Source organism: Emys orbicularis, chromosome 8, assembly GCF_028017835.1.
Source record: "Emys orbicularis isolate rEmyOrb1 chromosome 8, rEmyOrb1.hap1, whole genome shotgun sequence".
In the NCBI taxonomy this organism is placed as follows: Eukaryota; Metazoa; Chordata; order Testudines; family Emydidae; genus Emys; species Emys orbicularis.
In genome coordinates, this window is record NC_088690.1 from 75,408,263 (window position 1) to 75,436,244 (window position 27,982).

Sequence of the window (27,982 nt, forward strand, 5' to 3'; positions counted from 1 at the left end):
TTCAAAGGGGATGAAGGGCTGCCTTCCAGTTCTCTTACCGATGTCTGCAGTGATTAGGAATCAGGAATTTGTATGCTGTTGTCTCGGCCCAAATCTTCATTACGGCATCCAATGTAAGGGCTAGATTCAATGAACCTTAAGGTCCTTGGTTTCTATTCAGACCTTGAATCCTGCGGCTTCTCTGTCTTTGTTTGCTGTTAAATGGGTTTGCTCGATCTCGTATTAGACTGTCTGTGCATAGTTAGCGAACAGCGACACTCAGAGTCTATATCAATGACTGCAGAATACTCCATTGTGAACGGTTTGTTTTGTTTAACCTTTTTTAATACTGACATTTCAATTGTTCAGTCATTTAAAAGCGCTAGATATGTAATTAAACGTATTGTTATATTATGCTATATGAACTGCTATGCATATATATATATATATCAGACTGCAGAGTGTTCCATTATATTGTAGAGAATTATATATATATATTATTCTCTACAATATAATGGAACACTCTGCAGTCTGATTATGACTGAATCAGAATATATCTTTTAGAAAGACATCAAATCTCAGTGTGAGAGGGGAACGTGTATAATGAAATATGATATACATAATGCTTTTTGCTGACATATATGTCACTTCTTAATAAAATTACCATCTACATGATATCTATTAAAATGTGAAGTATAAATCCCTTAAATTGAATTTTGTGTTAAAAACCCTTCCAACAATAGAATGCCTACAGAAGTTCATATATTAATAGCCAGAAATAAGAAAAGAGGATTTCTTCCATAAATTACATAGACTAATGTGGACATATTTTGAAGCATGAGATTGTTGGGATATTACACATCAAAAAAACAACAACAGACGCAATATTAAAATAGTCATAATATATAGGGCTTTTAATAAGTAGATTTCAGAGCACTTTACAGATAGGTTTAGTATAATTATTCCCACTTTACAGAAGAGGATATTGAGGCACACAGAGATGAAGTTATTTGCCCAAGGTCACCCAGCTGGCTCGGGGCAGAGCTGAGAGTAAACCCCAGTACAAGTCCAGTGCTCTATTTACTAGGCCATACCAACGACAATTTAATTAATCTCCTAGAACTCTTGAGCTAAAATAAATTGCATCGGTGAATGAATTTGTCTCTGTAATGTCATTTCACATATGAGCCCATATTTTGAGGGAATACAGATTTTTCAATACAGTGGAAACACGCTTGTGTTTTAGAATGGAAAAGATGCTTCGTTATAATTACATACATTTGTAAAAGCATTACTTCCATTACCGCCTTTTGAATATAGATCTTACAAATGCACTTCAGCATTATATTTGGCATTATTATTGTTGTTTAAATACTGTCATTTATCATACTTCACAATGTTTGACAGTAACATTTTGAAGTAGTAGAAGTATTTCACTTCTTAAAATGTGCCTACAGATTAATAAATTAACTGGAATAAATTAGATAATGGGAGAGGTGTCATCAAGAAATTAAAGAAAGGTCAAACGAAGAGTTTGTTAATCAATAAATACACTTTTTAATTTAACCTCAGTTGCTTAAAATTAGATTACATGATGTACAGAAATAAACCCAAACTCATCTGAAAGTAGAAAGAAAACATTGGCTAATCACAAAACATTTAAAATTACTAATGTTACAAGATGTAAATGTATGTGCATAGGTCTAAAATTTTCATATTCAATTTCCATATAATATGTAAACATAAATAACAAAATACACTCTAAATCGTCATTAGCACAAAATATACACAAGCGAGGGACTAATCCGATTAATTAAATGTTCTTCGTTAGATTTCTTCAAACTTTTCTCAGACTTGTTTGAATCCGTTTGATCATTTTCTTGGGGTTTTTTTAGGGAATCGTTTGAGCTACTTGCCTCCGCCAAACTAAACCGAGCCATTTTAAATTCGCCAGCTACAGACTGATCAGGATCATAATTAGTGTGAAGAAAAGCTCTGACTCCCTCTATACCATGTACTGGGACATGGGAACTCCACTAAAAGTTACACTGGAGGAGTCAAATAGATGAGAGTTCCTCCACCTGCAGAGTCTGAGGACCAGTAGCACTATTATAAAGATAAAGAAAAAGCAGGAAACAGACGCCATCACATCTCCAAATAGGAGGTGACATTGGACTAGGTGTCTGCAGGAGCTGAAAAGCTGCTTAAATCGGGGAGGATTTTGAGGATGTTATCAGTGAGGGCAAACAACTTAAATTAGTTTTAAGAGCTAAGCAAATTTATAAGTGCAGCTGTATGATGGGATTGCTTGTGATGGTAGTGGGCAGGGCTCAACATCCGAGGGACTCACTTTCTGTTTATGCCTTATGTTCCTAAAAGCTCATGATTCAGGGTTTCAGACCACCAACTGCAGGGGTCAGGGAGGGATCCTCCCACACACACACACACAAAGGCCAAATATGTTCTGTTTTTTTCTCCTGCTCTCTCTCTCTCTCCTTCCTCTAAAGCATCAGAGATGGTCACAGCTGGAGATGGGACATTAGAGGAGGAGGGCCAGGGCTCTGAGGTGCCACCAAGCATTTACTCTCTCTCAGGTCCTTGGTTGGCTGGTTCTTGCTGAAATATGTACTCGGGGTCTAACTGATCTCCCACAGGTCAGATTGGCAGTGACCTTGGTGGTTGGTTTCTTTTGGTTTTTGTTTTCCTTCCTCTGCAGCATGTGGGTTCAGGTCTCCTGCCAGAATCATTTCTCCACCACTGCAGGGCCTCAGGCACTGGTGCACCTCAGTCCCTCCTAGTCTCTGCCTGTGGCACATAATAGTCTTGTCTCCAGTGAGCTGTAAGTAATACTTCAGTCTACTTTCAGTTGGATTTAGAGTGTGGGTATGGATTGGTGTGGGTGGCGGTGATGTAGACAAATTAGAGGATTGGGCCAAAAGAAATCTGATGAGGTTCAACAAGGACAAGTGCAGAGTCTTGCACTTAGGAAGGAAGAATCCCATGCACCGCTACAGGCTGGGGACCAACTGGCTAAGCAGCAGTTCTGCAGAAAAGGACCAGGGAATTACAGTGGATGAGAAGCTGGATATGAGTCAGCCGTGTGCCCTTGTTGCCAAGAAGGCCAATGGCATATTGGGCTATATCAGTAGGAGCATTGCCAGCAGATCGAAGGAAGTGATTATTCCCTTCTATTCAGCACTGGTGAGGCCACACCTGGAGTATTGGGTCCAGTTTTGGTCTCTCCTCCCCGCCCTACCCCCACCCCACTACAGAAGGGATGTGGACAAATTGGAGAGAGTCCAGCGGAGGACAACTAAAAGAATTAGGGGGCTGGCGCACATGACTTAGGAGGAGAGGCTGAGGGAACTGGGGTTATTTAGTCTGCAGAAGAGAAGAATGAGGGGGGATTTGATAGCAGCCTTCAACTACCTGAAGGGAGGTTCCAAAGAGGATGGAGCTTGGCTGTTCTCAGTGGTACCAGATGACAGAACAAGGAGTAATGGTCTCAAGTTGCAGTGGGGGAGGTTTAGGTAGGAGGGTAGTGAAGCACTGGAATGGGTTACCTATGGAGGTGGTGGAATATCCTTCCTTAGAGGTTTTTAAGGCCTGGCTTGTCAAAGCACTAGCTGGGATGATTTAGTTGGTGTTGGTCCTGCTTTGAGCAGGGAATGGGACTAGATGACCTCCTGAGGTCTCTTCCAACCCTAATCTTCTATGATTCTATGTATGGGAGTTCAGACTAGGTGATCTGATGGTCCCGTCTAGCCTTAAACTCTATGAATCTATGACTGCCACCGTGACAGTGGCCGTGGCAGAAAGAGCGGACTGCCCCTTGTCCTTCACTAAAACCACCGTAGACTTTGCTTGAACGCATCTTTGTCTAGAAAGTAGCGCGCTGTCCTGATCTCGCGGCTGTGGAGTCCCACAGAGAAGAGCCCCGGCTCTGTAGCCTTTAGCAGCTGGTAGAAGAGCCAGGCGTTCTGCCCGGAGTCTGCATCCACCGCCACCGCCTTAGTGACCAGGTAACCCGGCTCGGAGAAAAGAGGGGCCAATTCTAATCAGGTGGAGCCAACAGTGGGAATGGAAGGGTACACAGTTCCCGCGGTATTGTCCAATATAGAAAGAGTGACGGAGACATTACTGCTGAGAGATGGGGTACCTCCATATTGAGCCTGCACTGGAACCGAATCTTCCAAAAGTGTTCGTAATTGAAGGAGCGCAGAGTGTAGAAACAGAGTTTCTGAGTTAATGGAGAGGTAGACGTATTAGGAATTTCATGAAAGCCACTATCAACAATTTAGGAGTGACTGGCATTCTCCTTCTAGTCACATTTCTCCCTGAATCTTTATTGTTTATATTTAAAATAGCGACTACTGAATCTGTTGAAATATCTTCTGCGACAGAGGTAAAGAGAGAGAACGCTTCAGACGTTGCAGTGACATAATTTTCCTCAATAGCATATATAATAACTTTGCAATAATTCCCCGTCCGCGACTTGCCTTAGCTTCTACCTCTGTTTTAAACAGCGGAGCTTCCTCATAATCCATGTTCCAATATTTCTTACTTCTCCCGTGGTGGAAATACAGTGTAAAATCCTGTGCATTCCCTCAGGTACTTCCCCGAAGAAGTAGTTTAAACACACTGTTCGCTCCCTCGTCTTTGTGAGTCTCCAAAAGTCTAATTACCAAGGTTCCTCCTTGCATGTTTTCCATCATATATGTTTTATATACGGACTGATTAAACACAGGCTGGTTGTCGTTTGCATCTAGAACAATAACCTAGATCGGAGCTGTACCTGACTGCAACTGTGAGATGGTGAAGACTTTGCTCCTCGTCTCGGTCCAGAGATTTCTCCAAAACTGGTTCGGAATACTTCGCGCCACCAGCGTGTGTCCTTACATCCAGATTGAAATGTATATTGCAGCTCTGTAGGGAGTTGGATCCCACCTCCCGATCCTGCGCATTGTGTAGAAAAGAGCGCGTCCCCGGAGCCCTGAGCTCATTGATTCCTAACAACATTTGTCTCTCCGGAAGCTGGACTCTTTATCACTAATAACCTAGATCACTAATAACCTTCAGCTCGTTGTTCACTTCACCGTGTCCTCAGCCTTTATATCCAGCGCCAGATCCTTTTCAATATTTCCCACGAAAGAGTCTTTCTGAATTTCTTCAAGAATCTAACAGCGAATCTTCCCAGAAACTGTCTCCAGAATTGTAATAATAAGAAAATAAAGCAGAACTCGCCCTTTGCAATTCCAGACACTTTGTCTGCCATAGGAATGAAGATGCCTCTGACTTCTGTTTAGGCGAATACTGTAGTAATCGAGATTATGTTTATTATTTAATGCATACCTCACAAGATGTTTGGAAAAATGTAAAAATAGCTCAAAGGCAAAATACAGTCCCAATATTCCCTTTCATAACCAAACACTTATGTGTGGTTGATCCATCTCTGCTTGTGCGGTGTGTATAAGGGGAAAGAGTTGCTTGAACTGGATTTTCATTTGTCTCCTTAACGGGCGAACAGCGCCGCTCAGAGCATCAATTGCGAAGTACTGGAAGCTGCAATTATTTTTAAGGAGAGTGTTCATTTTTATATATTTTTTCGTGATTTATATTAATTTGTTTTCAATAAAGCTAAAAGTTATTACATAATACTTTAGATGGATTTTCGCAGAATAATGTAATTAGGTCTGCAATGGAAATATTTGTACAACAAATATTCTGAAATATTTAGAAATACCGCTCTTTAATTATGAACTCGTGGGAGGAAGTCTTGAAAAGTGACACAAAATAAATAGATGAAAATGAAAAGAGAAAATATGGACATTTTCGTCGTGTGCAGAAGTATATAGTCTCAAAGTGCCATCTTTATGGTAAAAACAGAAAACTCATTAAATATAATAAATGGGCCAAATCCAGAGGTTCTCACTCCATTTTTGCTAAATTTTGCTCAGTCCTCGGTTCTATTAAATTCCATTAAATCCAATCGCATTTTCCTTGAAAAAGAACTGATTACAATTGAATAAGTGCGTTGTATTAATATTTTTAGTATTTGTGCCAATATCTATAAATCATGTAACACAGTTTTATCTCTTTGACAGCATACGTACAGCGACCAAAATGCAATTTTAATTGTATTGTGAGGATCCCTCCCTACTGACACTTTGCTGAAGAGAAATACAGATATTCAAGGGTTAACAAATTCCAGATATTTGGAATGCGACTAGAATTTGGCAATAAGTACACAAAGACTTGTTTCATTACGAACAGGATTTGGCTCTCCATTTCCCCTCATAGCAGCTTCTTTTCCCTCCAGCCCCATTCCCCCTTTTCAGTACTCGAATGAACCTACTGATTTGAAGGCACCACACAGAAAAATTGGAAATACTGTATAAAAGGAGGGGGTTTTCCTGATTATTATTATTATTATTTTATGCAGAAAGGAAAAACAGATTTATTTACGTATTACTGGCAGATATGAACTCAGATTTCTAGGTTTATCCTAATCAAGTTTGAAATGCTCCATCTTCATCGGTAAGTAAATTATAGAAGCAGAACGTTTAAATGTTGCTTATTTTGATGCACATTCCTAGAATACTCTTCCAGACCTCTCTCTCTTTTAGAGAAATGCTAATGTCCCAGCCTTGGAAACAAATTAAAATGTTGTCGTATAACAGATTATGTTTTATCATATGTTTTAAGTAGCTTTCACCGTTTTAAGGGGCAGATTCTCTGCTATCCAGCTTCCGCTGGGAGCAGCAGAGCCGGGATCAGTCAAGGGGCCTGTTATGGCTACCTGATTCTCTTCTCTAGAGCAATCCAGGCTCAGGATAGAGCTACTTGGGAATATTAAACTTGTGCAAGCTAAGCATGGTACCCTAGCAATTAATCAGATAGCTCGAATCAGGTTCCTATCACCAGCCAAGAACGAGGGACAGTTGTAGGGGAGAGCTGCTTATCCAAGCCAGGGACACTCTGTTCACCCTCTCCTGCCCTCCCGCTTACTTTAATCTTTGTCTGCTGGAGACTATAGAATAGTTGGAGATAGCCAGAATTAATTGGATTTGGGTCACTTCCTTTCTGCCGGAGGCAGGCTCCCTGCCTCGCAGCTTCGGCTTCCACTAGAGTGGCACTCAGGGGATGGAGGGAGCACACAATCTGCACCTAAGTCTCCACGCCACTTCAGTAGAATCCTGAACTATGTCCGAGCTATTGAAGTCTTCAACTTGTGGTTTAAAGACTTCAAGGTGCAGAGAATCCTTCAGCAAGTGACCCGTGCCCCACACTGCAGAAGAAGGCAAAAAAAAAAAAAACCCCCAGGGCCTCTGCCAATCTGCCCTGGAGGAAAATTCCTTCCTGACCCCAAATATGGCAATCAGCTAAACGCTGAGCATGTGGGCAAGACTCACCAGCCAGACACCCAGGAAAGAATTCTCTGTAGTAACTCAGATCCCACCCCATCTAACATCCCATCACAGGCCATTGGGCATATTTACCACTAATAGGTCAAATATCAATTAATTGCCAAAATTAGGCTATCCCATCATACCATCCCTTCCATAAACTTATCAAGCTTAGTCTTGAAGCCAGATATGTCTTTTGCCTCCTCTGCTCCCCTTGGAAGGCTATTCCAGAACTTCACTCCTCTGATGGTTAGAAACCTTGGTCTAATTTCAAGTCTAAACTTCCTGATGGCCAGTTTATAGTGCCTGAGGCGTTTACACTTGATAATTTGTTGGTGAAATCTGAACTCACATCCAATTTGAGGTTTGTGCCCTGGTTCCTAACAATCGTCCTTGAGGTTGGTACTCAGGCTCTAGAGTCAATGTAGGCAGCATTACAAACGGTTAAATAATTTGAGGGAAGATTACTTTATTACTCAAGGAGACACTCGGAAGATAATACACAAGAGGTAGAGTTCTTGTTCTAATTTCTTAATCTCCTCATCAGAGAAATCTCATCCCAACAACACTTTTCCTGTGTAGAATTTAATTCTCCTTTTGTTTATTGCTCAAAGACAATTGCCGCTTCCAATTATGAGTTGAAATACCATACTGTAGTATAGGCTCTCACGGATTTGCCCATTACCGTGTCACACTTTTTTCTTTAAAATTGTTAAAGCAACATATACAGATATAGAACATATATGTCATCGGATCATCCGATAAATTGCTAACAAGACAAAACATGCGACAGCAAGCAGCGCCACTATCTGCATGCACAAGTATAAAAGATTATAGTGTATGTATCGAAACAAATCTGAAAAAGTAGTTCATGGTTCACTAAATTGTATGATGATGGTAGAATATTCATATAGTACCACACTGGTTGTATTAAAACTATTTTTTCTAACATTTATTTTCTCTGACAACAAAATATCACACTGAAGTTGTTACTGATTTAGTAAAACAATGTGAATCACTCTATCAAAAGAAGTGGGAATCTCTTCCCTTTAGCATCTGGAAGCAGCCTGAAACTACGTTTAATTTAGTATATCACCATTGTCTGAAGGTATAGGACTGTCACATTGTGTACAATTAAATTTTATTAAGTTCAATGTGATTGCTAAATTTAACTAAGCGAAGTTTATGAAGGAGAAGGGTTGTGGAACCCTGTTAATTCTACAAAGATATTCAGAAATGTTATAAAGGAATCAGAAAAGTATTTATCCAAATAAACAGTCCAGTACACCTTGCTTTGTAATTAACCCTTGGTTTTGCTAAGCATAAAAGATAAATATTGTGTTACGTGGCATATACACTTTCCAGAAGTTTCAAACAAACAAACAAAAACCCAACAAGTCATCTTAATCATCCTTACGGACCAAATTCTGTTTCTCTCAGTCAGGCATGTAGTTCCTTTAACCTCCTATACAGTGTCAAATGAGACTACAGTCCTGGATAAAACTTCAGTATCATTTTGTGTGAAAAACATCAACCCACTTCATAAACAAGATCTAAAGAAAAATATAGCAAGATCTAAAGAAAAATAATGAGAAATAATATCAACGTATGTTCATCTGGTTTTCTGAGCCCACCTCCTTATTGGGGTTAAGAATATTCTTAAAATCCGCTTCTCTCAACAGTCCCTTCTATATTACAGTGCTGAGCTGGGAATGAGCGGTTTCAGAAACTTGAATTCGCTGTTACCCGAACCAGTTGTTAAACAGACTTCATAATGATAAGCGTGGGACAGAGTTCCCGTATCATTTACATCAACCAAGTTACTCAGAAAGTTACAACCTCCATAAATCATACCAGAGGTTGACATGTAATTCTCCTCAAATTGTTTTTGTTACATAACTTAACTATGAGTATCATTAGCGCAACCAGGAAGAGAAATGAAATTAAAGCCAACGAAATTGCTAAATACATAGTTAATATACTGCCGTTTTCCTCCTCCTGAGCCGAGTCAGTGAGTGGCATATGTGCGTCAGAGAATCCCTCCACCGGTCCAGAAGGATATTCAGCACCGGAGTAGTGGAAAGAGGCGGTCGTCCATTGTCGCTAACAAGGATGATGAGTTTCTGCCTGAAGGAGTCTCATAAGAACATAAGAACATAAGAAAGGCCGTACTGGGTCAGACCAAAGGTCCATCTAGCCCAGTATCTGTCTACCGACAGTGGCCAATGCCAGATGCCCCAGAGGGAGTGAACCTAACAGGCAATGATCAAGTGATCTCTCTCCTGCCATCCATCTCCATCCTCTGACGAACAGAGGCTAGGGACACCATTCTTACCCATCCTGGCTAATAGCCATTTATGGACTTAGCCACCATGAATTTATCCAGTCCCCTTTTAAACATTGTTATAGTCCTAGCCTTCACAGCCTCCTCAGGTAAGGAGTTCCACAAGTTGACTGTGCGCTGCGTGAAGAAGAACTTCCTTTTATTTGTTTTAAACCTGCTGCCTATTAATTTCTTTTGGTGACCCCTAGTTCTTGTATTATGGGAATAAGTAAATAACTTTTCCTTATCCACTTTCTCAACATCACTCATGATTTTATATACCTCTATCATGTCCCCCCTTAGTCTTCTCTTTTCCAAACTGAAGAGTCCTAGCCTCTTTAATCTTTCCTCATATGGGACCCTCTCTAAACCCTTAATCATTTTAGTTGCTCTTTTCTGAACCTTTTCTAGTGCTATAATATCTTTTTTGAGGTGAGGAGACCACATCTGTACACAGTATTCGAGATGTGGGCGAACCATGGATTTATATAAGGGCAATAATATATTCTCAGTCTTATTCTCTATCCCCTTTTTAATGATTCCTAACATCCTGTTTGCTTTTTTGACCGCCTCTGCACACTGCGTGGACATCTTTAGAGAACTATCCACGATGACGCCAAGATCTTTTTCCTGACTCGTTGTAGCTAAATTAGCCCCCATCATGTTGTATGTATAGTTGGGGTTATTTTTTCCAATGTGCATTACTTTACATTTATCCACATTAAATTTCATTTGCCATTTTGTTGCCCAATCACTTAGTTTTGTGAGATCTTTTTGAAGTTCTTCACAATCTGCTTTGGTCTTAACTATCTTGAGTAGTTTAGTATCATCTGCAAACTTTGCCACCTCACTGTTTACCCCTTTCTCCAGATCATTTATGAATAAATTGAATAGGATAGGTCCTAGGACTGACCCTTGGGGAACACCACTAGTTACCCCTCTCCATTCTGAGAATTTACCATTAATTCCTACCCTTTGTTCCCTGTCCTTTAACCAGTTCTCAATCCATGAAAGGACCTTCCCTTTTATCCCATGACAGCTTAATTTACGTAAGAGCCTTTGGTGAGGGACCTTGTCAAAGGCTTTCTGGAAATCTAAGTACACTATGTCCACCGGATCCCCCTTGTCCACATGTTTGTTGACCCTTTCAAAGAACTCTAATAGATTAGTAAGACACGATTTCCCTTTACAGAAACCATGTTGACTATTGCTCAAGAGTTTATGTTTTTCTATGTGTCTGACAATTTTGTTCTTTACTATTGTTTCAACTAATTTGCCCGGTACCGACGTTAGACTTACCGGTCTGTAATTGCCGGGATCACCCCTAGAGCCCTTTTTAAATATTGGCGTTACATTAGCTAACTTCCAGTCATTGGGTACCGAAGCCGATTTAAAGGACAGGTTACAAACCTTAGTTAATAGTTCCGCAACTTCACATTTGAGTTCTTTCAGAACTCTTGGGTGAATGCCATCTGGTCCCGGTGACTTGTTAATGTTGAGTTTATCAATTAATTCCAATTAATCTCGCTCAGTTATTGGCCTGATGGATCTTATTTCCCCATTTTGAAGCCCCACCATGAATAGACCAGGATCAGTTGACCTGAAGAGTTGGTCGGAAAGCCAAGAATTCTGACCAGAATCTCCATCTACAGCCACCACCTTAGTTACAAGATAGCCTGCCTCCGCTGTTCTGGGAGCCAAGTCAACTGAGGCAGAAGAGCTGTTCTGCGGGGGGAATAAAATAACTGGAGAGTTGTCATTTTCGTCAATAATGATTACATGAACTGTGACATTTGTGCTTAATGGAGGAGAGCCAAAGTCTGAAGCTTGTACTAGGACATCGATATTTGTTATAAGCTCGTAGTCCAATGGCCGTAGAATTAATAGATATGTAGGAATTTAAGGACTGATCAGCTTTCCGAGCAGGCAATATTTTAATTAATTAATAATTTAATTAATTAATGGAGATATCCTATCTCCTAGAACTGGAAGGGACCTTGAAAGGTCATCGAGTCCAGCCCCCTGCCTTCACTAGCAGGACCAAGTACTGATTTTGCCCCAGATCCCTAAGTAGCCCCCTCAAGGATTGAACTCACAATCGTGGGTTTAGTAGGCCAATACTCAAACCACTGAGCTATCCCTCCCCCCCTTAGAATATTTCACGTTGGCATTCTGTCCTAAATCCCGATCAACAGCAGTTATGGTGCCAATTAATGCAGTTGGATTATTATGCTCATGCACATACATGGTGTAAAATGCCTGATTAAACAGAGGGGCATTGTCATTGATGTCCAATATTTGCACCGTAATGGCTTCAGTGGTAGTAAGCGAGGGGGACCCTGAGTCTGTAGCAGTGATGGTTATAACATACTGTGAATCTTTCTCTCTGTCCAGAGGTTTTTCTGTCACCGGTTCATGATAATTCTTAAAAGCTGGTTTTAGAGCAAAAGGCAGTTGATCTTCAATAGAACAAGATGTTCTCCCATTTCCCCCGGAGTCGAGATCCTTAATGCTGAAAAAGGCCACCACTGTCTCAGGAGATGAGTTTTCTGGTATGAGGCTCATGAGCGAATTTATTGTCACTTCAGGGGGATTGTCATTCACATCCAAAACTTCTACAAGAACTTTGCAGAGTGCAGACAGACCTCCGCCATCTGTGGCTCGAACGCCAATCTCGTATTTCTCAATAAATTCAAAATCCAGAGGTTTTACTATTCGTATTTCACCACTCAGAGGGATTATTTTGAATGCTGAATGGCTCTTCCCCGCATTTTGACTGAATGAATAAGCTATCTCCCCATTAAGTCCTTTATCTAAATCAGTTGCAATGACCGTGACAAACATAGAGTCTTCTGGGCTGTTTTCCAAAATCATAACTTTGTACAACTCCCGAGTAAAGATAGGAGCATTATCATTTACATCCAGAACCATGATGTGAATTTGTGTTGTACCGGATCTGGGGGGAGATCCATCATCTATACCAGTGAGAATAAAACTGATCTCAGGCGGCCCCTCTCTGTCCAATGATTTTTCCAATACTCGCTCTAAGTATTTATCACCGTCATTTTCATCCCGAAAATATACGTTAAAATATTCATTAGGAGGAATGATAGTATAATTCTGAATGTTGTTACTTCCCACATCAAAATCCTCAGCGCCCTCTAGTGGAAAACGAGATCCAGAATCAATTGTTTCGGAGATCTTGAAAATTAATTTGTCCTCAGAGAAAACTGGAGAATGGTCATTGATATCATAAATTTCCACTTCAGATCGAAATAATTGCAATGGATTTTCCAGTAATAATTGAAAATGTACAGTGTACATGACAATTTTCCTACAAATCTCCTCGCGATCTATTCGGTCTTTAATTAACAAAGCCCCTGTACTGCGTTCAAATTGAAAGCGCTGCTTGCTGTCTTCTGAAACAATCCGGCCCCACAAGCAGACAGTTTCCTCAAATCCAGCCCCAGATCTTTTGCAATATTAGCTACAATGGACCCATTTTCCATCTCTTCAGGTACAGAATAGCGAATCGTTTCAGAGAGAACATAAGGTGCAGAGATAAAAACACAGAAACACAGAACTTGCCTTGTTAATGCGATTTTCAGGTTTGTAGTCGCCATTCGTCTCACAAATCTCCTCCAAAACTCCTGTCAGGAAGTCCCCTTATTTCCCAGACGAAAATATTGCAGAATGCGGGAAAATAGATTTTATTGTATATCCCTTTACACGTAAAGCTATAATGCCCCTTCAAAACGCGCTAAACATTGTTCAGTCCCTCATTCCTCACAAAGTAATGCCCCGGTGTCTGCTCTCCGGCGTCTCTGACTGATACTGTCTGGCTGAACGGCTGGGTTTACAGGACACACACCCAGTTCTGTTTCAGCGCCGCCTTGGCCAATAGCACTACCAAGCGGCTTTAAAAAGGGATTCTTCCCGTTTCAAAATATTCTTCCAAATTATTTTCCTCCTTTGAGGTTCAGAAAAAGTAATAACACAATTAATAAAAGTAATTAAATGGATACAATCGTTGTATAAATTCTGGATGGAGAAAAAAGCTTTCTTTCAGGAATGAAAAATGCATAGATATCTATCAATAAATAAATAAATAAATAAATAAATAAAATAAAATATAATATAATATAATATAATATAATATAATATAAAACAGAAAAGATAAATTGTCATTGCAAAATGTCTTTGCACACTTCAGTTACCGCTGATCTTTTAAAAGTAAGAAAGAATAAAACTAGGAGTATATTTTCCACAAATAACAGTATTTGTGCTGTTTTACTAACGCCTGTTTATGAGTGTATGTGGAACTCCCTGCCTGAGGAGGTTGTGAAGGCTAGGACTATAACAGGGTTTAAAAGAGAGCTAGTTAAATTCTTGGAGGTTAAGTCCTTTAATGGCTATTAGCCAGGATTGGTAAGGAATGGTGTCCCTAGCCTGTTTGTCAGAGGGTGGAGATGGATGGCAGGAGAGAGATCACTGGATCATTATCTGTTAGGTTCACTCTCTCTGGGACACCTGGCATTGGTCACTGTCGGTAGATAGGATACTGGGCTGGATGGACCTTTGGTCTGACCTAGTATGGCCATTCTTATGTTCTTATGTTATGTGAAAATCCTGCCCTTCCGTTCCCTTATCTCAGAGATATCACATTTATTAGCTGTACTTAGCAAGAGGAGTAAAAGAACACTGAATTTCTCTTGTCCTCATCCGTTTTACAAATACATGACACGGCACTAGTTCATTCTGTTGTTATGTCCCCATTTCGGCCATCACCAGGCATGACCTAATAACGGATGAGGCTCCAGACTTTCCTGCAGCAAGGAGAAGTGGCTGGAAAGCACTGCCGGGATTTTGATGACACAGCTCATTCCTACCAAATGCGCATTTCAACCGGAAATCAGAGTCAAGGAATGAGGATGCGGAGCCACACTGCATTCATCCAGTCTCACGTGTAGAAGAGAATAAAACCATTTGAAACCATACATCTATAAATCAAAATAGATTAATCGTGGTTTTAAATACCCACGTAGACAACAGCACAAAAAAACCTGGTTCAAACCCTTATATTCACCAAAGCAGCAAGATAATTTTCCGAAGTGGTCATTGAAACTACACCCAAAGCTGGCCACATACCGGACCTAATATTTGGACTGGGAGTAAACATGGAAGAAATAAATAATACTCGCTTTCCTGATCCAATCACCACTTCTTCTGGATAGAGATCATTGCTCTTGCCCTTGATTCAATAAATAGTCTGAAAAACAAATTGCCCTCCCTATCTTCCTCACACACTCATAAAAGTTAATGATTCCACTGAACTTCCAAATTGTCCTAAAGGATACAAGGAACCAGACACAGACACAGAGTTCTGACAGCTTTAGGAACAACGTAGTCATCTGATGTCCTATGTCACTGATATTCTGCTCTTACTCTCTCACCGCAACACAGGTGACTATGATTCATGGATGAGCTGTGCCAGATGATGCAGGATAGCAGAAGGTAAGAATGCTGGTGGCTCAAGACACACTTTTTCAGATCCACGGCAGCACAAGGACAAGGACTTCTCGAAAACACAGGCCTCAGCAATTGTCTTCTGTGAATTCACAGTATCCACACATGCCATGTGGGAAGTCCACCATGTGTGAAATGGATCTGTGCCCGTGTGCTGTTGAAAACCTGCGAACAGCACATAGGTCCCCCACGGAAGGAAATAATCAATGTATCCTTCAGGGAAGGCACTCTCCCAAACACTCTGAAATGGGCCCTAATCAGTCTGTCTCTCAGGAAATCACCACTGGATGCCAATAACCTTTCCCATTTTTCTTTATCCGAACTTCATTGGGTATAACCAACGTATAATTAGCTGACCTGCTGGACTTTTCCCAGTCCTAACTCAGTCCACACAGCTATGCTGATGATGATGGGAAACCACCTCAGGAATGACAACAGACAAACATTCAAGGCTAGATTTCCAGACCTATCAGCTCCTCTGGCGATCAATGATCAAAACAAAGTGCTGTCACGCTTCAAAACCGAGCATGACTAGAGAGGGAACAAGAAGAAAGTCAAGGATTAATGTTCAATGTCTTCATTAATGATCTGGAGGATGGTGTTGACTGCACTCTCAGCAAGTTTGCAGATGACACCCTCAGCAAGTTTGCAGATGACACTAAACTGGGAGGAGCGTAGATACGCTGGAGGGTAGGGATAGGATACAGAGGGACCTAGACAAATTAGAGGATTGGGCTAAAGGAAATATGATGAGGTTCAACAAGGACAAGTGCAGAGTCTTGCACTTAGGAAGGAAGAATCCCACGCATTGCTACAGACTGGGGACCAATGGCTAGGCAGCAGTTCTGCAGAAAAGGACCTAGGGGTTACAGTGGAGGAGAAGCTGGAATCCTTCCTTAGAGGATTTTAAGGTCAGACTTGACAAAGCCCTGGCAGGGATGATATAGTTAGAGATTGGTCCTGCTTTGAGCCGGGGGTTGGACTAGATGACCTCCTGAGGTCCCTTCCAACCTTGATATTCTATGATTCTATCATTCTACGGTTCCCATTCTATAGAGTCCAGAGAGCCATGAAGGTCAATTACTTCTCCTCCCTTAAAGGTCTCCTTACAAGACTTTCAGGGGATCCCTTAGATTCTGGGTTCCTCATAGCAGGGAATGTCTTTTTAAGTGTTTGAAAAGCCTCAACAGGTAGTCAACACAAGAGTAAATTAATAAATAAGGAGTCCGTCTCTTTTCCTTTTCAATCTATATATGAAATCTCTTTAAACAGGTCCAGAGAGTTCATAGGCTCAAATGCTTCCAATACATGCATAAAGCCAAGCTTTATGTCTCCTCACGTCCTTCTGAATCTAATAAGAAAATTGAGCAATGCTTTTTCCTCTCTCCAGACAACCATAAAGTGGCATTTTAACAACTGAATTAAATGAATTCCTGGATTAAATCAAAATAATAAAGGGCAAAATAGCTTAATCATAGAGTAAAAATGTTTACAATTTCATGACAAAAAGAGATACATAAATCAAATATCTAAAATTTGAAAACAAGTCTATTAAAATAGCTTACCTATATCTATTAAACATATACACACGCTTCTATAAGTAATGTATTAAATATCATATAGTCACATATCGGGAAAGTACACCAATAGAATCGATTGGCAGTACATAATAAAACGGATGTCAAGTGTAACATTAACACTGAAAAATCATGAAGAACGTGTTTTCTCGATAAAACGAGAACAGCAAAACCAGAATTGTATAAGCTAATAGTTCACCCGGACATCGATAACAATTCGTTTCGCAGAGTTCTTTTGAAAATCTGGGTTATTCCAAATTTGCGTATCAATATTGAAATGTAGATTTAGGAACGGAGAATAATGTATTGGGGATAATGCGCCCATACCTATAATAACCAGCCTTCGCTCTATACTGTTCCGATCTGTTATTATCCTAATGGTTCTTATTTCCCCATTATGGAAATGACCACAATAACCTGGTTCAGTGGCCTTCAGCGTTTAGCAGGAAAGCGCAGATTTCTGACCAGAATTTCCACTACTGACTCACAAGGTAGCCCGCCTCTGCTGTTCTGGGAACCAGTTCAATAGCAGGGGAGGTGTTGTTTTGAAGAAGGTATAAAAGGAAGGGGACGTTGTCATTTGTATGGATTCTAAAAAAATATTTAAAATGTATCCAGCTGTTATGGAGGCAAGGGAAATACCGTAAACAGTATAATGTCTGAGAGAGCAGCTAGCCTAAAAGAAGAGCTCATCCCAGCTGGAGGAGGGACAGGGCCAATACAAGTGGGTGGGGCTACACTGTCGCAGTGGGGTTATGAGGCCCCAGAGGGAGCATACCTAGAGCCTCGATTAATTTAATTGGGTAACAGTGAGTCAACATAACAGTGTGTAACTGGTTAGGTCCATTAATTTACCATCTCCAATTCCCCGTTAACCCACACTTATGGCAAAGTCTAATTTTTAATAACACCAGCTCTCCTTAACAAAAGCACAAATCAGTACACCCTACTAGGACATTCAAGAGTATTTCCAAAAAGGTAGACTAATAATGTCCTTATAACATGCATATACAATGCACCATTAGTATTTTAATATTTTCCAACTCTTTTCACATCTGTTCATTGCTTAAGATATCTAATAACCCAAATATTTTAAACCAAAATACATAAACTACAAAACATTAAATGTACACAAATAAATACTAACTTCAAATTGTAAAGGCAATATTTATATGTACGTTAGAGAAGGAAAGGAATCGCTTTCTGAATAATTTTGAAAATAAAAACTTCTACATTATCTTTTAATGATGGGTACACTTTAAATAAATAATTAACGAAAATGAAATAAAAACACTCGAGAAGATCAGAAGTTAATCTAACCTCGTTCGCTGATTCTAGGTCCGTGTTCAGCTGGAGGTTAGTAAGAAGATCCTGTTCTTTTCCAGAGTCCGTTCCAGCAATGCCATGCTGAGGTGGGAGAGAGGGGATAATGGGTCTGAGGAATCTGAATTCGCTGTTTCCTGATCCAGTTGTTAAACAGACTTCATAACGATAACTGTGAGACAGAGTTCCGTTACCCGTTACATCTACCAAATTATTTTGGAAGTTGCTATTACCATAAAAATTACCAGAAGCAGACATGAATCTTTCTCTATAATGTCTTCTTCTATAAAGCTTGATAATTATAAATACTATTATTGAAATAAAAAAAACAAATAATACTAAGCACAAGGAAATTATTAAGTACAGAGTTAATGTGCCATTCTCTTCCTCTTCCACAGCTGCATCTGTAAACCGCATGTGTAAGTCTGAAAACCCATCCACTAGAGCGATGTTTAAAGTTGCAGATGACGAAAGGGGCGATTCTCCGCTGTCTCTAACAAGCACAATGAGTATTTGCTTCATCGTATCTCGGTCTGTTATTAGCCTCGTGGTTCTTATTTCACCATTTTGGGAAGCGATAGTAAATAGACCTGGGTCAGTGGCCTTCAACAAGTGATAGGAAAGCCAAGAATTCTGACCGGAATCTCCATCCACAGCCACCACCTTCGTCACCAGGTAACCCGCCTCCGCCGACCTGGGAACCAGGTCATTAGCGGGGGAGCTGCTGTTCTGCAGAGGGTATAAAATGAAGGGGGCGTTGTCATTTTCATCAATTATCACAACTCGAACAATGACTTCAGAGTTTAGTGGAGGGGACCCGCCATCTGCAGCTCTCACTGCAACCTGGAAACTTCCTATCTGTTCATAATCCATGGATCGCAGAGCGTACACATTCCCATTTTCCGAGTTTATGGAGATATAGGAGAGCAGAGGAAGGCCACCTACCTCAGCAGGCCATAGAGAGTATGTCACTTTGGCATTCTGCTCTGAGTCTGAATCAAAAGCATTGACTTTCCCTATCAATACAGCTGGGCCGTTGTTTTCTCGGACGTACATCATGTATGATGTTTGACTGAACTCTGGGGAATTGTCATTAATGTCGGATATTTTCACAATGATTCTCTCTTCAGTAGAAAGACTGGGAGTTCCCAAATCCCTGGCTGTGATGGTTATGTTATACTCCGATACTTTTTCTCGGTCAAATGTATTTTCGGTCACTAAAGAATAGGAATTTTTTGAAGTTGGTTTTGCAGAAAACGGCAGATCGTCTTCTATGGAACAGACTGTTCTCCCGTTGTCCCCAGAATCCCGGTCTCTGACATTGAAGAGGGCCACCACGGTCTCGGGAGAGGAATCTTCCGGTATCGGACTAACAAGAGATGTTACTTTCACCTCTGGGGCATTGTCATTGACATCCACCACCTCCACCAGGACTTTGCTGTGTGCTGACAGCCCCCCGCCATCTGTAGCTTGAACGTCTATTTCATAGGTTTCTGTTTCCTCAAAATCTAGTGGTCCCAAAAGTCGAATCTCCCCAGTTACCGGGTTTATACTGAATGCGCTGACATTCTTTTTGGATTTTTGGCTAAATGTATATGATATTGCTCCATTAATTCCTTCGTCTGAATCAGTTGTCAGAACCACGTAATCTTGTTCGGAATTTTCCAAAACCCGTGCTCTATAAAGAGTTTGGGAAAACTCGGGAACATTATCATTGCTATCCAGAACAGTTATTCGTACCTGCGCTGCACCGGACCGCGCTGGGGAGCCTCCGTCTATCGCAGTCAGCATGAAGCTAATTTCTGCCTGCTCCTCTCGATCCAAAGGTGTCTCCAACACCAGCTCCGCGTACTTCCTGCCGTCGCTGCGATGGCGAGTGTATACGCGGAAATGGTCCGTTGAACTGACGGCGTAGCTCTGCAAACTGTTGTTCCCGACATCTAAATCCTGGGCGTTTGCCAGAGGGAATCGGGACCCAGGCGGAGTGCTTTCGGGCATCTTTAGAAGCAGCTCATTATCTGAGAACTCCGGAGAATGATCATTTACATCATAAACCCTTACCTCAGCCCTATAGGACTGCAAGGGATTTTCCAGGATTATTTCAAAATGCAGAATGCAGGGGTCAGTTTGCCCACACAGTTCCTCTCTGTCCAGTTTCTCTTTAATAAACAAGTTCCCGGTGTTGCTGTTTAGCTGGAAATGCTGGCGGCTGCCTTCGGAAACCACACGGGCCCTGCGAGCAGACAGTCTCTTCGGGTCTAGCCCTAGATCCTTTGCTACATTAGCCACAAAGGACCCGCTTTCCATTTCCTCAGGCACAGCATAGCGAACTGTTCCGGATCCGAGGGCCCACACGCAAAGAAATAAAAGGAGAGACACTACTTGCCTAATGATTGTTGTTCTCCTCTGCTTATCCGCCATTTTAATGCGAAAATATAAAGAGCTCTGTGGTGAAATAATGTCACTTGCTGTAGTCTCTTCTGCAGTTCCAGAGCTGCATGCATCCCTGCTCCTGCGTACATAAACTATTCCAGTCTCGCGCGAATGTTTCAGGTTGTCGATCTCTGTTCTCCTTAGCCAATACTGCCACCAAGCGTCTCAGCTGATACTGATTGGATTTTGAATCGATTTACAAAGATCAGAAATTTTGTTGTATATTTGCCATCAGCTACCAGTCTCGCATGTAAATGGAACACTCTCATTTGCAAAGTATTTAAGTCCGTTTAGTGTAAAACAGAAGTGAATGTAAAGGGAATGTAAAAGGCAGAGCTTCAGATATCTTTTATATGAATATTTATAATTTGATAATTCTAATTATTCTGAAAATCCTTTTCCGCCTCTGGAAGTCTCTTTTACAAAACAAGGACTTCACTTTGGGGGCGAGTTGTCGGATCTTTCAGTTCCTTACAGCCGCCTTCAGTTACTAAATTCGTGAAAATAGTATCCAGCCATTACAGTAGTTTTCTGAATCCACTGCATCTTTAGAAAGCACTGACTGGAAAAATAATATGGACTGTTTGATATAAACTTGTAATTTTTTTGGTACATCGGTCAGGATAGAGTTATTTCATTAGCTAGCGATATATCCCCAGGTATTTCAAATATTGAGCCACATCCTGCCCGTGAATTTTAAGTGGACTTCTCATTGACTCCACCCCGTAATAACATGCCCCTTATGAGCAGTTAATACCCAAACGAGTCTGGGTTTGGGGCTGGTGTTTTTCTTGTTATTTTCTTCTGTCAGACCAGTCTGACTATTTTGTCCTAGATTCATATGTCCGTGTGTGTTAATATTCAACGAATCTGGCTATAACACGGAATGTTATTTTCAAGCAAAACTAACAATCCTTGTTTTCACAGCTTTCTCTGTATTCCTTTTATAACAGTTCTCCTGATCGAGCTGGTTGGAGCACTGCTGAATTATAGTGCTAGTTCTATTCCAGAAATTAGCATATTGAAACAAAAAAAACCTAGAAGTCTCTTTTGGATGAGGATAATTCCTTAGGAGTCTTTAAGAGAAACAGTCACGTCAAAAGTCCATCCTTTTTACTTCAGTTGACAAGGTTAGCATTTCCTCTGTTAGTTTGGATTGAAGGGGGGGGGTGGGAGAGATGATTCTTTCTTGGAAAGGATCAAGGTTATTTCTTTAGCTGGAATGTCAAAGGACGTACATAATATTTTCTAATGCTTGCCAATTTTACATACCTATGTCTGTCTTATACTATGTGTGTACATTCATATATACTAGGACTGTCAAGTGATTAAAAAATTAATCATGATTAATCCACTTTTAAACAATAATAGAATACCATTTATTTAAATATTTTTGGATGCTTTCTACATTTTCAAATACATTGATTTCAATTACAACACAGAATACAAAGTTTACAGTGCTCACTTTATATTTATTTTTGATTACAAGTATTTGCACTGTAAAAAACAAAAGAAATAGTATTTTTCAATTAACCTAATACAAGTACTATAGTGCGATCTCTTTATCATGAAAGTTGAACTTACAAATGTAGAATTATGTACAAAAAACCCTGCATTCAAAAATAAAACAATGTAAAATTTTAGAGCCTGCAAGTCCACTCAGTCCTACTTCTTGTTCAGCCAGTCGCTCAGACAAACAAGTTTGTTCACATTTGCAGGAGATAATGCTGCCCTCTTCCTGTTTATAATGTCACCTGAAAGTGAGAACAGGCATTCACATAGCACTGTATGTGCCAGATGTACTAAAGACTTATATGTCCCTTCATGCTTCAACCACAATTCCAGGGGACATCCATCCATGCTGATGACGGGTTCTGCTCGATAGCAATCCAAAGCAGTGCAGACCAACGTATGTTCATTTTCATTATCTGAATCAGATGCCACCCGCAGAAGGCTGATTTTCTTTTTTGGTGGTTCAGGTTCTGTAGTTTCCACACGGAAGTGTTGCTCTTTTAAGACTTTTGAAAGCATGCTCCACAGCTCCTCCCTCTCAGATTTTGGAAGGCACTTCAGATTCTTAAACTTTGGGTCCAGTGCTGTAGCTATCTTTAGAAATCTCACATTGGTACCTTCTTTGCTTTTTCTGAAATCTGCAGTGAAAGTGTTCTTAAAATGAACAACTATCTCCTGTAAATGTAAACAAACTTGTTTCTCTTTGTGATTGGCTGAACAAGAAGTAGGACTGAGTGGACTTGTAGGCTCTGAAGTGTAGTAGAAAATTGGCTCAGGCCTAAACTTTGGCTCAGGTCTGAACTTTGTTGGGCCTGAACTTTGGTCAAGTTAACCGTAAAAAGGGGCGGGGGCAGGTATTGGAGACAGGGTAAAGGAAAAATACAAAAGCAGAACTATTTGTAATCACCAGGCTTGCGAAATGTAACTGCCCACTGCTAGTGTTCCAAAAGTTTGTAACCGCAAAGGGCAAACTGTGAATAACAGGAAGGCTGGCTGGTGCTGCCTTCCTTTTATGGAAGGTGCATTCCAAGTATGGCAAAAATTGTTAACAAGGAAGTGTGTATTGCTAATTGTGTTTTTACTCTATATAAGCTGCTGAAAATCGTGAAAATCAGACATGCCTGACACCCTTTTGGTTCTGGTTTCCCTGGGAAGAGTCACGGGTAAGTGGCTAGGTGTGAGTTGGAGTCCCCACCAGAGTAGGCCTCGGTTGTAGGCCTTGCCTCGGTGGCCGGAAAGCTGAGGATTGTGGGAGCCAGGGATTGTGGGCTCGGGTCACGCGGTTGGAAACCTAGGGATTGTGAGATTGGATCACACAGTCGGAAACCTAGGGATCGCAGGTTCGAGTCCCATAATTGGGTAGACTCAAGGAAGATAGGGGTCGGTAAGTCCAAAGGAACTGCCGTCCTGCCAAAAGGCACACCAGCGTTTTATATGTACACAAATTTTAGTCCTTTTACCTGAAAGTTTCTGGAAAAAATGGAATTGGTATACCAGGGATGATTCAAAATTATGGTCTCCCATAGAGGGAAAGTTTTGACCTTGACAAGATTGTGCACCTCAGCAGGGCCGGTGCTTCCACTAGGAGACCCTAGGCGGTCGCCTATGGTGGCAGGATTTGGGGGGCAGCATTTTGCCGCCCTTGGCAGAAATTCAGCGGCAGGGGGGTCCTTCCGCTACGGGTCTTCACGGAAATTCGGCAGCGGGTCCTTCACTCGCTCCGGTGCCCTGAAGATGCGGAGCAGAAGGACCCCCATCACTGAATGCCAAAGTGCCCTGAAGCTGCGGAGCAGAAGGACCCCCGTCACTGAATGCTCAGAGGAGAAGCACTGCCGCCTAGGGTGGCAAAAACCCTGGCTCTGCTCCTGCACCTCAGAGGCGCACTTCTGGCCAAAGTTTGATGCATATTTCGATTGGTATGGAGAAAGAGAAAAACGGCGCCATGAATCTCAAAGGAGGAGTCTCAAGGACTCCCAGGAGAAACTTAAAACACAATTAAAGGAGACAAAGGAGAAATTGGGTTTTTTACAAGCCCCTGCTGGCCAGCAGATATCTCTCTACCCTTTAAGTCATCGCTCCGCTTATTCCCTTGAATCAGGCTGGGCCATATGTAACCTGTATTATTGATGGCAAGCCACCACTTGTCTGCTAGATACTGGCGCATCACGATCTACTCTCCGTGCCAGTGACTTCCATTCTCTCCCTTTAACTTCTGTGATAGTAAATGCAGTAGGGGTGGGAAATACTCCTATTCCCCACCCCATCTCTTCACCTCTGACTGTTTCTATTGGTCCTCTGTCTGACCATCATGTTTTCCTCCTCAGTCCTTGTTTGCTGGTTAACCTTTTGGGAAGAGACTTGCTATGTAAATTAAATTGTACATGGACGCTCCAAAGGAGGAGACCAACCCCAGCCCTTCCTCGTTGCAACAGGAACTGCTGGCTAAGGTCTCTCCCTGTGAGCCTTGTGAGCCGATCATGCCAACCAGGTTGGGGGCATTGGGTCTGCCCAACCCGTTAAGATTCGCCTAAACCCAGCAAGACCCCTTCCCAAGGTGCAGGAGTACCCTCTATCAAAACAGGCCAAGAAAAAATCCAACCTGTTATTATCTCCTGCATTCAGCAAGGAGTCATTATTCCTATAGTCAGTGAGTGTAACTCCCCTATTTTACAGTGCTGTTAATGTGGCTGTTCTCCCTATCTTTCCCGTTGTCCCTAGCCCTGCTACTATCCTTTCTTACAATGCACCGGTGCTGAGGGGTTGTTACCGCCTCAAGGAAAGATTGTATTAAGTCCGGACATAAAGAATTAAGGTTATTATTAAATAAGATGTATCTACATGTAATGTGTGTATGTAAATAGGTGTGTATAAATAAATAAAAGGTGGTTAGTCAAAAGCCCACCCTCCTTGCTAAATTGGTAGTGAAACAATGCCTGTGCCCATGGAAAGAAATAATGCAACAAAAGGAAAAGGATCAGGCCCAGACAAGCAGGCAACCACAGTTTGAGGAAGTTGAAAGAAAAAAATTGAGAAGTTAACTCTGTAGTTACTGGAAGGAATTAAGCAGTAAAACTTTGTATAAATGTTAAAAGAAAGTGTTATGAAAGGAAAATTCTTGGTTTCTTTGCAGCCATTCCTTTGGGAATGTCTGTAGATAATCCAGGCAAGAGGTTATTTAAGTGAAATCATTTGACTATACAAAAGTTGGTCAAATTTGCTAAAGAACACTCCTGATGTGTAAAATCTTTGTTTTATAAGTTTAAAATAAATTGGTGTTGTTTTAAGGTTGTAAAACCGAAAATACTTTTGCCAAACAAACAAACAAACAAAAAAACCCTAGTATTGTTTAATTTTGGTATTTAGCATTTAATCCTTAAGGTAACTTAATGTGTTACAAGATTTAAATTGTTGTTTTTTAATTAAAAAAAAACAACGTTGTGGCTGCAGCAGGGCAGTCAAGGCCAGGAGAATGGTAAAAGATTTTAAATCTGTTTTGGTAACAAATAGCAGATAGAAGCTGTAGTCAGTATCCCACACTAAGCCTTAAGGTGTCTCTGTGTAATCAACGGTCACTTTGCCAAAGGGAAGCCAAAGTGGATTGTGTTTTCCTTTTCAAATCAATGTGTGTTTGAAAGCAGAAGTTAAAAAATAGAGGCCATTAAAACCTGACCTGCCTATAAAACAAATACTGGAAAATATGGGGAGAAATTTGAGTAATTCCTCAGTTTTGCCTGTAAGCAGCAAGGGTATTTATAAAAAAAAAAAGAAGGAATATTTTAAGCAATAATCTGCCAACCCCAAGAGGGTAGAAACATGCTCTTTTTCTTTCAGAAAAAATAATAGGAAAATCTGATACCAACTGAAAAGCTGCAAATTGTTTTTGAAGTGATTGCTAAGTACACCTTACACCCTGAGCACCTTTGGCCCAGACGGCCGCCTGGTTGCGCCTCAGGTGCTGTGACCCTATTTGCTCGCATGCATCACTGGATGGCACGCATGAGCAAAGGGGGGGGGGGTTAATTGTTGCAGTTAAATAAGACTTTTCCTCTGTGGCCCAGCACTGCTTCCAGCAACATAATGTTGGTAAAGCTGTCAAGATTAGGCAGGCAGCACTTTCCCCTCTCTGGGGACCTTTTGTAAATATTCAGATTGACTTTATTCAAATGTTTAAATGTTGTAATTGTAAGTATGTGTTAGTTTTAGTAATGTATTTCCTTGTAAAAAGGCAGATGCCAAAACTGTTGTAAAACTTTTGCTTAAGGATTTTGTATCACAATCTGGCATATCTGGACTGATTATAAAAAATTTATGTGCAGCTTTACAGATCCAGTATGGCCAAATGCCCTTTGAAGGCCACTCCCAATCGAAAGACCGAACTCAGCCCTCATGAAATTCTAACAGGGCGCCCAATGCGACTACCAGCTGTGCCCCACTGGCCCTGGCCCAGATGGACAGTCATTTAGTAAATAACACAATGCTTAATTATTGCCAGGCACTAATGAAATGTGTTAGGTCTTTTTACATATAGCAGCCCTGCCACTCGCTGAAACCAAGAGACTGGGTCTACATGGGGGTCCATCAGCGAGGAACCGCCCTGGCTCGGTGCTGAGGCACCCTTATCAAGTCCTGCTAATTATCAACACCGCTGTGAAGTGCCGAGAATTGACTACCTGCCCATGTTTCTCACTGGAATGGCTCTCCCACTGATGATCGGTCTATCTTTCCTCCTGGTGTTGTTGCTCCTTCTGGACAGCAGGAGTAAAGAACAAGATAAAGAGCTGGTAACCTCTCCTTTGTCCGCTGATAGACCCACTGTGCCTTTGAATCTTGCTAAGAAAACAACCTCTCCACCTGAGGACATAATAAAGCCTCCAACCAAGCAAGGTGATTGTGCTAGTAACCTCTCCCTTGCTACCTCACTGCCGGACAGCTAAGTGAACTAAGACTACAAAATCTCAAAAAATAGCTTGCGGAGGCTAGACAAAACAACCCGAAGATGAAACTTTTAATGTTCCTCAGCCTCTCCTTCTTAACGAACTTAGGATGGGGATGGGAAAGTAATATTTTTCTAAATCTTAGCCAATCAGTAGCCTCACTAGTGAATAATCAAACATATACCCAAAGAATCTGTTCTACCACTGAAGATTTTACCTGTACTGAAAATTATTCCTGTAACTAATAATATAATATTCCTGTACCCTATTGCAATATACCCCTTCCTATGCCATTAATTTTGATGCCTCTCTGCCCTTTGTGAAGGTGTTTAGCCAAAGATGTGGTATAATACTTCACAAGGGGGAGATGTGTTAGTGTGTTAGGACACCGATGGACTGTAATTAATGTTACATTAGGGACCATTAAATTCACACTGTCCAGTTTTCAAATTATCTCTACATATCCAAATTGCTCTAAAGGAGCTGCTATTCAGCTAGCACAGCAAAAGATCTGGGTTTCCCCTAGAAAGAGAAGAGACTTGGCTGGACACCTATGGGATGGTACAAATAGCGCAGCTGTAATTTGGAATGTTCACAAAAGCCAACAGCATGAGGAAAAATTAGGCCAATTGGAAAAAGCCACTGGTCTTATTACTGGAGCACAGCTAACCCAGGTACAGGCTGGTGTTGGTGAATTACATGTTATTTCCGCCCTTAGTCCAATGACTCGCAAGCTGCTGACAGAGATGGTATTAAGTATCAGCAAGTCTGGGAAGGCATTGAGGTGGGATCTAGCATGTTCAGAGGTTCAGGATTTCCTGAATGATCAGCTATTGGCCATTCGAGGTGATCTTATGCATCAGGCCTGGCCCTCTGCCCTTACAAATGCCTCAGGAATTCCATCTAATCTATGGCCATGGAGGCATACCTGGAGGTTTTCAGGGTGGAGGTGTGAACATTCACAGTGCT

At 41.2% G+C, this 27,982-nt stretch overlaps 1 protein-coding gene and 1 pseudogene across 1 annotated transcript; both read right to left on the bottom strand.

Annotated features, from left to right (window-relative positions):
• Positions 1-9,078: 9,078 nt before the first annotated feature.
• On the bottom strand, positions 9,079-13,331 carry LOC135882935 (protocadherin beta-3-like; annotated as a pseudogene).
• Positions 13,332-17,990: 4,659 nt separating this feature from the next.
• LOC135882936 (protocadherin beta-1-like) lies at positions 17,991-20,555 on the bottom strand. The gene has a single exon (XM_065409964.1). It carries the CDS (start codon positions 20,553-20,555, stop codon positions 17,991-17,993), a length of 2,565 nt encoding a protein of 854 aa, XP_065266036.1.
• Positions 20,556-27,982: the final 7,427 nt, after the last annotated feature.

Bases quoted from the DNA above. Each gene is read 5' to 3' on its own strand.
- LOC135882936 (XM_065409964.1), bottom strand. From the start codon at position 20,555: ATGGCGGATAAGCAGAGGAGAACAACAATCATTAGGCAAGTAGTGTCT.